Raw genomic sequence first — 13,549 nt, 5'->3', positions numbered from 1 at the left:
TGACTGAGTGACCTTCGGCAAGTCACACACTCTCAGCCTCAGAATATGGCAATGATAAATCCCCTTTCAAGAAACTTTCCAAGTAAACCCCATGACAGCTTCGCCTTAGGGTGACCATGAGTTGGAAACAACTTGAATGCATACAACAATACAGCAATACAAAAAGACAAGGCTTTTAGTGTTGGGTTGTGCAACACAGTGTCTGCAGTAAATAATCCAATAAAGCTTGAACTGAAAAAGAGCAGGATTCTGCTCTAGATGATCCTATTGTAGTTGTGTGTAGTTAAGTGCAACAGACATGATAAACAACTGCCTTTAGAACTGCTTACTAATATGAGTGAAGAGCAAAATAGAAAGAAAAGCAGAAAGCAAATTAGCTTGTCTCACCAGTTGCCCTGGCATGTTGAAAAAGCATAGAGCTATAAAGTTTCACTTCTAAAATGGAAATTATAAGAAAAATGAAAGCTGTTGAAAGAAAAAGATCATCCTGGGATGCATTTTGGAAGAAGCTTTCAACAACATGTTGAGATGTTTTTGTTTACTAATGCAAGGTTTGCCTGATTTGGTTGTTTCATTTCACATGTGCATAATGTTAGTTTTTGAGTAAGAAATTTGCTGAAACATGTTGCTCTCCTTTTCTGTGGTGTAGAAACCTACCCCTATTCTTTCAATATTATTTCTACCCCTGGTACTAATGGTTCTGTTAAAGACAAGCTCAGTAACACATCTACTCTGTTAACTGAGGTATACCAGTAATTGTGATCATAACGTATTTGCTCTGTCAATTAGAGGTTTTAAAAACAGGTAATTAGTTATTGGAATCTCATTACAGATTTATATACAATTTAGGTTTCAATCCTAAATACATTTATTAAGGAGTAAAACTCACTGGAAAAAAGGAGACCTAACTGCACTGCATGAAGGATTGCACTATACAGGATTGCACTGTCAAGTACTTGGTTACCCTTGTACAAACAGTTATTACAGAACAACCCACCTTTGAAATAAGTTCTTTGGTTCTAAAGAATTTCTCTCTGGCATTTACATACAGCTCAGAGTTTGTGGAACCCTGCTGAAAGTAGATGGCTCCTAAATCATAACAGACCTGGAATAAGCAAGATTAAAATGTTAGAAAAATATTTCTGCATATGTCACTATATTTGAGAAATGATGAGACCATTACATCATTTTGACAACTAAATTTTCAACTGCAGCTTAAGGCATACCTGGCACTGCATTTCCTCAGCACTGATGATGAATCCAGCTGCAGAGCTCTCTGTTTCTCCATTAACCATACCAGGTTCCATGGCAAGCAAATCAAGAGTTCTTATTGTGTGAATGTAAAGATCCTTATTTAACTTGAGTGCTCCTTCTAGCACCAGAATGGAATCATCAGCCTGCTCTTTCAACTATAATAATGCAAGGAAATATATATATATATATCTGTATGGTAATTACTCAAAAGTTGTATTTTTAGAATATTTAAGAGATAGTTCTCCTTTTCTCTATTCTAGTATGAAAAGAATAGGATCGGGTTCCACACTAAGAAATATCAGCTACTCCTATCCCTAATTATTCCGATGTGATTACACCTTAACTGGTTTCTAGTTGAGATTTATTCATACTGAAAGAACACATTAAGAAACTAAGGTTAAATGCAAAGAAAAAAAATGACTTTTTTCCAGTGTTATTTCTTCTTTGTCTGTAATCATGGATTTACTGCTATTTATGAAACAGTTCCCTTAGATATGTTCCTGAATCATTAAACATGGGAAATGCCAATGCTGCCTGGGAATGATGGAAGTTTTGGTTCTACATCTGGAGAGAAACAGGCTGGACAAGGTGACCATTAACTAAAACATCAGGCTCACTATTTCCAACTTCCAGATCCATGTGAAACAGGAAACTGGTCACATTATCATCATGAATAAATTAAATCAGGAGGCAGGTGGAGGAATGGAATTTGTAGGATGATAACTCAGACATTTTAAAAAGGTAACACATTACTGCTCTCTACTTCTTTATTTGTAATGGTGAGGTAAATGGCAGTTGGAGGCATATAATCCATATCCTGTGAAAGGAACTGTGAGCAACACAGAAAAGTGCTCATCAACTCTTTTTACCATACCTAAAGACAGACATTCCCCTCTCAATAATCTTCTTGATTTCCTACCTATACCTATTCCCAGAGCCATTCCTATTATTGCTAACAATGCTCAGAATTTGAGAGCAATTCCAAGGACAGACATTACAGTTCGAGGTAAAATTATCTGTTTCTTTCTTGTGTTTTCACTTGCCCAGATAAGAGTGCATAAAATAGAAAAGTGTCCCTCTCAAGGTTGAACTTACTTTACAGCTTTGTACTACAGTAGAAATAAATCCAATGGCTACTGAAACCAGACCTTTGCCTTTATTTTTCTATTCTAGTTCCTTGCACCATACCAATGACCAATTTGAGAAAATCTTCTCAAATGGGAATGTCATTTCCAACATGGAACTGGAAACCGTCTCAAAACAGGATAGCATCAGCTTTCACAGGGAAGTTACAAGGAGCCATAATTAAACAGGTAGACACTAAATTTGGGCAAGTTGTCACATTATTAACTTCATCTTTCCAATTCACTCATATTAGTGTTTATCAAAAAGAAAAGCACTTACCACCTTCAAAATATTTTCTGTTACTTCTTTTTCTTGTTGAATCTGGTTCATTCTAACAAAAACAGATAAACACAATTCTGAAATTACCACTTACATGTTTAAAGTCTGTGTTTATATTTAACTGATTTGATAAGAGTAGTGCTGGTTAAAGTTTGAAAAACATACACAGACTTACACATTTAACTGAGGTGGGCCAGGTTTTGCTTGTTTGACAGGAAAACTACTTTTGACTATGGTTCTAATAGCCCTATTATAATAAAGAGAAAATGATTAGGAAAGAATAGGCAAATCTTGTGAACAGTTGGATCTTATGGTCATCGTCCTTTAAAACAAGACTCTGTGCTACTGTAAATAAAACAGACTCTGAAGTGTCACAACAACTGGACATGCAGTCCCAGCAGCCTCTCTGGTCATAAAAATACCATGCTCAAGTTGCCAAGATATTTAAAATAGAATAAGAGCCAACACACAAAAATACAATAAAATAATGAGGAGTTAAAATGATGCATGAAATAACTGAGACTACATCTGCACTGCAGAAATAATCCAGTTTGTCACCACCACTTTAACAGCCGTGGCTCAATGCTGTGGAATTTTGGGAACTGTAGTTTTGTGAGACATTTAGCCTTTTCTATCAGAGCTTTGGTGCCACAATAAACTACAATTCCCAGAATGCCACAGCACTGAGCCATGACAGTTAAGGTAGTGTCAAACCACTTCTGCAGTATGGATGCAGCTGTAGTAGTATTTAAAATCACCAACATATAACAGGGTTTGAAATATCAAGAATTTCATAGGCCTGGGAGAACAAAGTAGTCCTAATTAGCGACGGAGCAAAACTACATCCGCACTGCAGAAATAATCCAGTTTGTCACCACCACTTTAACAGTCATGGCTCAATGCTGTGGAATTTTGGGAATTTCACAGCGGGAGCATTATTTTAAATATTTTTAAAAACAACATTTCACAAAAACAATTCATTCAACAAAAGAATGAGAATTGATTAGAATTGATAGATATTATTAAAATTACATGAAAATTAATCAGTAACAGCTGATTATCATTTTATTAGTTTCAATAGCTTTTCTATTGTGGATGGAACAGAGTTTGAACTCACTGGAAAGGGATACCCCCACCCTCACCCCGCAATCTCTTTCTCCTCTAAAGATTGTTGAAAGTGATCATTCAATTTAGGAGAATCTACAAGTAAACAGAAAATGTACCAAAATTATGGTGATCTTAAGCATGGCTCTTTTGTATTAGAAAGCTGTACAACAAGGGAGAATAGGTGAAAAATTTCCATGAATGCACCTGGATACTGTATGTTAAAGTCACAGGCACCCAACTCCCAACATGGCAATAACAGATCTTGTACTCTAAATTTCTATTTTTATATATTTTATTTATGACTTAATATAAATATGAAACAAAAATGCTATCGAAGTAAATTCTCAATTCTCTGAATGCACTTATTTAAACATTATAAATGAATTAAGATTTATTGAATCTTAACATCTCCACTGTGTTAAACCTCTGTAATTACACCCAAAATAATTAAGACCTCACCATCTATTATAGAGCAGTATAGCCATTGCAGTGGTTGGAGGTACACTAGCAAGGTCCACATCCACATGTTTAGTTCCTGGAGGAACCTTACTAATACACAGCAGTTCATTCAGGAGCATGTTCAGTACAGGGACTGACAAGCTAAAAAACAACAACAAAACAAATAAAAAAAACAAGATGATAACCTTATCATTGCAAGCTGTTGGCACATTTTCCCCTCAAAAATAATAGCCTCAGATATACTCGCAAATGCAGCCTATGCATAACTTCCAACAAGCAATTATGTAAAACCCTTCAAGAAATCCAAAAATTCTATATTAATAATAAATAATAAAAATAAAAAAAATTCATTTTTGTCTGTCTCTATAAGCCTTTTTCCACTGACAATACATATATTCTTGCACTTGAAAATGTATTTATGTATTTATGATTTTGTGTGTGCCGTACATTCTCTTCTATAGAGGGAAGGAAGAAATTAAAACATTTCATCAACCACCATAATTACTTTTGCTAATCATAGTTACAGGGGCACGTTACAGACTGCTGAATTGCGGCGGTCTGCTGCCAGCGCCGCTTGCAGCGTCTGGGAGCCGCAGCTTATAAACCGCGGGACTCCCGGACGCTGCGAGGAAGGAGCACGGAAATCGCGCTCCTTCCTGGGCCCCAGAAGTGGCACCGCAAAGCGCAAGGCGCGCTTTCACAGCGTCACTTCCGCTGTGACACGTCTGGATGCTAGGCGTCCAAGACGTCAAAATGGCGGCGGCCATGTGGAACGGCCACTGCCATTTGTTACGGACAGAGTCCGTAACAGGAGTAGGGGCGTCTAGAAGAGACGCCCCTTTTTTAAACTGGGATGTCCTAAGGACGTCCCAAATGGCGGTCTGTAACCCACCTAAGAAAAGAAGCGGGAACAGGTGGTGGTGGTGGTTTTGTCCTCTGCTGGGACTAGTATGTCAAATAATATTGGGGCAAGGGGAGAAAAACTAGTATTTACCTATGGTTCCTCCCTCTGCTATAGCAAACTAGACAGGTAGGGAGAATATTTATTCCCTGGGATCCATTTCCCCTTTCACAATGGTGGCTTAAATGAATTGGAGAGGAGAGTGAGAATCTACATCTACCAAAGATCACTAAACATAAAGTTCAAAGAACAAATAATGCTAATGTTGTTTGCCTGAGAAATTACTTCAGGCTACAGAAATTGTCTACTTTGTATGCCTGCATTTTCCAGATATTATTTCCACCTCCTGCTCAACATCCCCATCCTGCCAACTCCCTTAGTTCCCACTCCAGGGGCAAAGTAAAACAGAAGTACCTTTTTTTGTTTCCTTTTTAAAAGCCAATTAGTTTTTAGAAACAGGAAAGTTAAAAAAGCAAAAACATATATGTAACTATAATGGTAACTGAGTTTTAAAAAAACACAAGAACCATCATTTTAACTAATTAATTTTCAAAATTTAAGTCCCAAACTCTGGTCCAACAAAATCTAAAAGACTTCAATTCCACATATGCTTTCGTAGAACCTTTCTAAGGATGTATATTACAGTACATTTATTTCCTGCCTCTCTTGCATGGTGAAACATGAGATGGTATACACTGTACTTTCCCTTTCAGGTACAGACCAAATCTTTTAACCTTCAATACAGCTGACACATTATAATTAGGAATTATTTATATATGTCTTTAAAAATCAGATTTGCATTAGTTTGTGTTCCTCTAAAATGGAGACTTAAAATAGTACTACAGGATAATTAAAACCACAGAGAACTCATTCACATAATGAAAAAATTAATATCATCTGCAGCATAATTATTAGTTAATAATAATAACAACCAAGAAGGTCATCCCTACCTTTTCTCCAATACATCTAAATCCCATTTTAAATGTGCAGCAACTTTCAAAGCAAGTAATTTTAAAATACGGTTCCTCTTGTTATCTGGTGGAGGCTGAACCTGGTTCTGCTCATTTACTAAAGGTTTGGAAGCCTGCTCCAAAAACTGAATGATTAGCTGGACAGGTGACGGATCTAATAGGCAGAAAAGAGATATGTGCATTTTCAGTAAAAATGTTACACAGGATGAAGATAAAAAAATAAAAAGCAAGGTGCACCTTTTTTAGAATCATGCAAAACAATTATATTTGTTGCTTGAAATAAATCTTAGCTAAGAGACTAATACTTAATCTCCACTGAGATCGTAATTGTATGCGTTTAAGAGTATTATGTACTTTACATAACAGAACATTAAGGTGCGCCATCCAATTTATGTTCAACAGGGAACTGGATATGATATATTTTTGCAAACACTTATTAAGGCCTAAATTATATCTTAACTCTTCCGTCTATGAACTTACTACACACTAAGCACACATAATGTGTAGCATGCCTCTTAGGCTACAATCCAATGAATTTCATCCTGATTTTAGAAGCTTAACTATACGCTGGATTGCTGTCTTCTACAAGTGAGGGACAGCAGACAATAAACATTTTTTTTCAAAATGGTACAACAAAAGAAACCCTACACAGTTAAGGAGAATCGTAAAAACTTTAGTATGGAACAACCCAGTCCTTTCCATGCTACATAATTATGTTCTGATTTCCCTTTAACTGCCATGACCACATCCTATAGAATGTTAAAACACGGTTAAAACAGCCAAAGAAGCCACTCGTGCTTTTAAGGTCTGAAGGTCAGGCAAAATAACAGTCTCAACTGTTCACTGAAAACTCAAGAGGAGGAGCCAGCCCGACTTCTCTTGGGAAGTAGCTCTCTTTCTTTTAGGCTACAGATAATTTCATTTTGCATTCCTTCCTGACAACATATTTGGCTTCAGTCCAGAGTTCTTCTAGCTCCTGGTCAATAAGGCTTAATAGTGCAATTTTTTTTTTACATTATGTATTCTTCAGGGATGTCCTTCAGTTTGTATTTTGACACAATGTGTTCTTTAGCAATGTGTTTAGCGTTCTTTAGCTTTACTCCATTTTTTTATATTAGTGGTTCATGGTCTATACCACAATCTGCTCCTGGTCTTGTTTTTGAAGAGACAATGGAGCTTCTCCATCTCCTGCTTCCAATTATGTAGTTTATTTAATTTCTATATTCCCCATTAGGCGATGTCCAAGTACAGTGGGCCCTTGTTATCTGCTGGGGTTTGGTTCCAGGAACCCCTCTGAATAACAAAATCCATGTATGCTCAAGTCCCCTTAAATACAATGGCATAGCAAAATGATGTCCCTTATATAAAATGGAAAAAAAATCAAGGTTTTATACTTGAAATTTATACTTTTTTTAAATATTTTCAAGCCGTGGATGCTTGAATCCGTGTATAAAAAATCAGTGGATAAGGAGGGCCAACTGTATACACAGTAGTCACCTTACTGTTTACCATCCCTGCTCCAGAACACTACTAACAAATCTTAGTTATAGATCCAGACACTGCTGTTGTCTCTGAGAAATCCTCTGCCAGTGTGAAAAACCCACACATGCCCTACTGCTGTTGCTGTCCAGTAGCTGTCTGGCACATTTATTCTGTCTCCTCAGCAAATACCTGTCTGGTATGGAAGATCCTACCAGCAGCACTGCTACCGTCTGCATAGCTTCTTGCCTTGCAAATGCATACAATTCCAACACCATGGAAAGGTAGTGCTATGGTAGGATTTGTGGTTTAGGGAGACATATTTAGAATTGTCAGCCAAAGAGCTCAAATGCCTCACTATACTATAAACCCAGGATTCCATAGGCTGTTGCCATGGCAGTTAAAGTGGAATCACCGTGCTATAAGTGTGAAGTGTGAAAGGGCCTCCAGTCTAGCTTTCTCCTCATTGGTGGTCACTAATACAGATAAAAACTGTAGGTTAGAACATAACCTGCCTTGAATCCCATTGTGGGAGAAAGGCATGATATAAATCATTGAAATAAAATAAAATAAGTAATACTACCAACCAGGAGAACTCTTTTTCAGATGTTTCTCTAGAAGTGACTCTTCTAGCAAGAACTCAAACCAGGAAGTTTGTGGTGGTGTGCAGGGTCGGCTAGAAGTGGCAGCCTCTCGGTCAACAGCTTCTACGCTCATCTTCCTCTTTCAATTTTTTTTTTGCTTCTTTGAGAACTCTCTTGGGTCAGTAGCACCAGATGTCTCTTATTTAAAAGAAAAATGCTTTAAGTCAGAAAACAAGTATTTCCATAAACACAAGTTATGCCTCTTATCAAAGGACTGTAGATCCCAGGACCACCTAGTCCAACCCTGTCCAATACAGAAATGGGGGACAGCTAAAGCACTCCTAACAGATGGCCATCCAGCCTCCATTTAAAAATCTCCAACAGAGCTTCTCATTTTCACAACAGAGTGAAAGTGGAGTGAAGTTACCTCCTTATTTAGTAATTTGGATGGAACAACCAATAAAGCAAGAACTCTCAAAATAAATGCAAGCTTACATCAATGAAAAAGCGTTATTCCTTGACCCTTATGTCTTATGAGAAGAGGCTTACAGTGTCTTAAAGATGACAGATATTATTGGGCATGTATTTGGTAAGTCATCACACACACAAGGTGGTTTTAGACCATGGCTGGGCATCTGCATACTGTGGGCTACATGCAGCATCCCAAGCCCCTTTTGGTGGTCCTGCAGTGTTCCCCACAATGTTTTTTATATCACCACTGCAGTTGGTCAATAGAATTCAGCAGCATACCATTAAATACACTATAACCCACTAAGAAAGGAATTTATTTCATGTTTAATACACTTTGTCCAAAATGGGACCCAGAAGGCCTTACAATGTAAGTTTAAAATGATAGTCAATATCATTTCATATTCAGTATCATAATAAAAGCCACTAAGCATATGTAATATTTATATATAATTAATATATCTAGCAATAATCAAATATGTGGTGGGATTTTCTTAATAATGAAATTAATATTACCAAATACTAAAACATCACAGTTAAGTAGTGGATCTTTTGAAGAAACAGGGTACTTCTGAGCATATACTAGATATACTTGACTGTAAGTTGATCTCATATATAAATTGAGGGCAGGTTTGGGGGCCAAAATTATGAATTTTGATATGAACTATGGATAAGCTGAGGGTAAAACTTAGGACCATGTAGCAAAACGTGTACAGGATGAAACAAAGGAAAACAATGCTAAAAAACTTACAAAATTCCAGCGGACGTAACTGTTGTGTTCAGTGTAAAGGCAGGATGGATCAGATAACAGAAGGGTGTCAGTGCTTCCAGCACAGATGATGCGCTTGCCTTTCACCAGAGGATGGTTCCCTTTTGTATAAGAGATAAAGTACAGGATTTACATTGACCCATGGATAAGTCAATCCAGGTTTTTGGAGTCAATCTTTTAACTAAAATTTCTAGATTTATACATGGGTATATACAGTATACTCAGGCAATGGAAAGGGTTTCAGTGTATGTGTACCTTCAAGTGGCTTGTCAATTTATGGAGACCCCATGAATTTCATAGGGCCCATAGAGAGACAGGCCAAAATAAAGCTGCTTCGGGTCACTTTGGAGGTATGCTGTTTAAATGACACACGCATCTTAAGAGGCCAAAGCTGCGCCAAAGCTGCGCTTCAGTCTTTAGGACTGGAACACAACTTTGGTGCACCTTCTAGGACGCACGCATCATTAAACAGCAAACCTCCAAAGTGACCCAAAGCAGCTTCATTTTGGCCTGTCTGTATGGGCTCATAGTTTCCTTAAGCAAGGACTATTCAAAGGTGGCTTTGCCAGTTCCTTGATCTGAAACATAGCCAACAGCACCTGGTATCCCTCGGCAGTCTCCCATCCCAGTACCAACCAGGGCTGATCCTGCTTGGCTCTCAAAAATCAGACTGGATCTGGGACCTGATTTCAATACTGGAACTGAACTGTCCCTCCTTTCCCAGAGCAATCCCGCCTCCCTCCCTAAACCCAGGAATTTAAAGGGGAGCATCTATCTCTCTCTCTGCTGTTCCTGTTATTTGCTGCAAGAAAGAAGCCCTTGCAGATCTACTGAACAAGAAGAGTCAAGTCTAGGAAAGCTCATGCTACCAACCTCTTTCTTTCAGTTCGTCTCAAGGGCTGCATCCACTGCAGAAACAATCCTTGTTAGCAATGCTAGAAATCAGAGCAGATTTAGTTATTAACAATATAAATTGCATTCCAGGGCTGCATCCACACTGCAGAAACAATCTGGTCTGACACCATTTTAACTAATGCTATGGAATTTTGGGAGCTGTATTTTGTTATGGCACCAGAGCTCTCTCTGGCAGAGAAGGCCAAGTGTCTCAGAAAACTACAGTTCCCAGAATTCCATAGCACTGAGCCATGGCAGTTCAAAGTAGTGCCAAACCAGATTATTTCTCCAGTGTGGATGCAGGCTTAGAGAGCGGGACTGGAAAGCACTCAGTTCGGCTCACCTTCCCTCCGCCTGGCCCTCCTCCTCCTCCTCCTTCTCTCCCTTCTTCCTTCACAGAGGCCCCTCCCTCCCACAAGGCCATCCAAAATGGCGGCCATCGACGCCCCTTTCCCTTCATCTTGCCTCAGAAGCAGCGCTGCCGACGTCCGCTCCGCCTCCATGCCCTGATTCTGACCAATCAGGTGGCGGCAGCAAGGCCAAGGCCTAACGTGATTGGTCGAGGGCGTCAGTGGGGCCTGGGCTGTTTCGCTTGCTTCCCTCTTAGTTTAACCGCAGTCCTGGCTTTGCGGGAGAGGCCTGCTTCCATTCCAGACTGCAGAGATCTATGTCTGGTCCCACTTTAACAGCCCTGCCTTAATGCCAAGCAGTTCTGGGATTTGTAGTTTGGTGGCACCAGACCTCTCTGACAGAGAAGGCTAAATGTCTCACTGAACTACAGCTCCCAGAATTCCATAGCATTGGAGCCATGGCAGTTAAAAGTGGATTATTTCTGCAGTGTGGACGCAGCCAGAGCTAGGCTGAGGTGTGAAAGGGGTCGAAAGGGGCCTAGTCTGCCCTAGCCCTCCCCTTTTATTTTGGGTGTGAAAATTAGAAACGGAGCTTAGAGATAATACCTTTATTTTGCCTACATTTCCCAGAATCCCCCAGTGCTATGTCTTATGTCCTCCATTTTGAGCATGGCTAAGAAGCATGACTTTACATTTATATGAGTGTTGTTAGCTTTTATTTTGGAGTAGCCTAGGTTTTTCTTGAATGTCCTACATTTTTCAGTGCCTTGTCCTCCTTTGTGGCTATGACATCTGGTCACCCTGAATGGGGACAGCAGACATGGGCTGCTTGAGGGCACAAGGCAAATGTCGAAAGGGGGTTTTCCCCTTAATTTCAGCACAAATGGACAAATGAAAGGGACGATTTAAAAGTAGGTTCAGTCAAGTAAAGTACAATTTCAAGCCTTTGTCTTGCTCAGACTTCTATAAAGTCTTGCAAGCCAGCAAGGTTTCCTAACAAAGATAGGTTCATCACAAAAATACAGTTGAGTACATAATAAAGTACAGTATAGCAGCACATAAACCGTACGAAACAAAATTATGTTTTTAGCATTTTACTGTGTAATAATTTTTTCTTGAATGTCCTACACTTTAGAGGTGCCTTTTCCTCTTTTGCGCTTAGGACATCTGGTCACCTTGCTGGAAGCTGGTATAGCTGGGTAAGACCCATAAACTGTGTCTGAATCCATGTGGCCTAACTATCCAGGAATGCTTATGCTCATCTATGTCCAAATGCATTGCTGGAGATAAATGGCTTGGCCTCAATAATCCATGTTTTAATAATCCTTCAAATGGGCTACTGCAATGTGCCCTAGTGGGGCTGCCCTTGAAGACAGTACAGAATGCCATATCCTTATCCAGGTTATCTGGGGTGATCAAGAGGGAGCATATTACTCCAGTTTTTAAATCTTCCATTGCTTGCCAATGTACTAGCAAATCTAATTCAAGATTTTTTCATTCCAGACGTCAGCAGCACCACCTAGATGTTGCTCAAAAGATGTGAGCAGTACATCTAGAGAACCCCATATTGCCTAACCCTGCCTTATACATTTCTAGGACCCAAGTATTTAAATGGAAGCCTCTCCTGCTATATTGCACTTAATGTGTCAAGATTTGTAAAAGAGTCCTTTTTAGTGCTACTAGTAATGGCAAATCCCAGAGTGCCAGAACAGACTGGGACCTTCTTTGCGGCTGCTCCTAGTTCACAGAACTGTCTGTAAAATAAAACCCCTCCATGGGCAACCTCTTGGCATAATTTTAAAACAGTGCCGGGCAACTTCTAGAAGGTACACATAGCTCACATTGGCCATTGTGGACAGCATTCTTCCACTGCTCTGACATCCACGATTTTCCAACTCAAAAAGGCTCCTTGTATTCTCTAGGTATATGGATGAATTTGCTGTATTAGGGATGGAGCTGGACAAACGTAGGTCCGGTAGGGGATCTTTAAAAACCAATAGCCCCAGAACATAGAGAAATGCTTCTCCACAGCTCTAAATGCTCGATAGCCATTCTGGTGGATAAAATGTTTGCCAAAAAATTAAAAAATGAAATAAAATGGAGGGATCGGGGGGCCACAGCTGGCTTGTGACTCATACTTTGCCCACTCTTGCTTTAAAACATTTTAAATTTTACTAGGTGTTTTGATAATAGAGGTCCTAGAAAGATTACGATAGTTGTTTGCACTGCAGTGTTCTTCTGATTATGAAATTATGGGGTTTTGTGTTTTATGGTGTATCTATAACTGTATACTGTAGTTTGTAATGTTGTTGGAAGCTTCTCTGGGCTTCAGCTATTGAGTGAGCTATACAAATAATATATAAACAATAAAAATAAATAAATTGAATGACTTGGGGCAAATTATTTTTATTAGCCCAATGAATTTTACAAGGTTGTTGGGAGGATCAATGTGGAATTAGATACACAGCATTGAAGGGCAGACTAAAAATATAATTAATGCGAGATTTATTTCTACTTCTACTAATGTACATCTTCACATGTCAAGGTATGTGTTTCCTTCGACGTCTGTGCAATGATGCACACTTATGACTGTATGCACCTGAACTAAGGGATAATGTGTTTCCCCAAAGAATGATAATACAGGTTGCTGACTTTTATTTGTCTGATTTGGGGGGGGGGGGGGTTCCCTCCCTTAGATTAGATTTTTATTTTTTCATAGTTGAAATGAATAATAGCGAAAAGGCATGGCAAACATGCACAAACAATACAGAAATATTTAATGTGGTTTGAAATCTTGTGATTTCATCTCATTCTTGTTTTTGACACGGTTTTAAATGCTAGGGCTCATTTTACTGGAAAAAATGCTTGTGTTTCATTAATTCTCATTCTAGCGAAGGTTATCACTGATA

The 13,549-nt window shown here is 38.9% G+C and overlaps 1 protein-coding gene across 3 annotated transcripts in view; it reads right to left on the bottom strand.

Annotated features, from left to right (window-relative positions):
• The window catches only part of INTS8 (integrator complex subunit 8), a 33,620-nt gene extending 22,950 nt beyond the window's left edge, over positions 1 to 10,670 (bottom strand). The window contains exons 1-10 of one of the 3 annotated variants that reach the window (XM_089517652.1): positions 10,634 to 10,670; positions 10,270 to 10,331; positions 9,379 to 9,497; positions 8,163 to 8,357; positions 6,076 to 6,250; positions 4,225 to 4,365; positions 2,834 to 2,905; positions 2,659 to 2,710; positions 1,227 to 1,409; positions 998 to 1,105 (exon numbers count right to left, since the gene is read on the bottom strand). In XM_089517652.1, the coding sequence (XP_089373778.1) occupies positions 998 to 1,105; positions 1,227 to 1,409; positions 2,659 to 2,710; positions 2,834 to 2,905; positions 4,225 to 4,365; positions 6,076 to 6,250; positions 8,163 to 8,292 (861 nt within the window). In that variant the 5' untranslated portion in view covers positions 8,293 to 8,357; positions 9,379 to 9,497; positions 10,270 to 10,331; positions 10,634 to 10,670. Of the gene's footprint in view, positions 1 to 997; positions 1,106 to 1,226; positions 1,410 to 2,658; positions 2,711 to 2,833; positions 2,906 to 4,224; positions 4,366 to 6,075; positions 6,251 to 8,162; positions 8,358 to 9,378; positions 9,498 to 10,269; positions 10,604 to 10,633 lie in introns of those variants that run through there. The other 2 variants (XM_089517653.1, XM_089517655.1) reach the window with 2 other exon arrangements.
• Positions 10,671 to 13,549: the final 2,879 nt, after the last annotated feature.

This window comes from Sceloporus occidentalis, unplaced genomic scaffold (assembly GCF_023333645.1).
Source record: "Sceloporus occidentalis isolate IW3139 unplaced genomic scaffold, rSceOcc1.0.p SCAF_3, whole genome shotgun sequence".
NCBI lineage: Eukaryota > Metazoa > Chordata > Lepidosauria > Squamata > Phrynosomatidae > Sceloporus > Sceloporus occidentalis.
The sequence above is the reverse complement of the archived record's forward strand: the minus strand, read 5'-3'. Positions and strand labels throughout refer to the sequence as shown.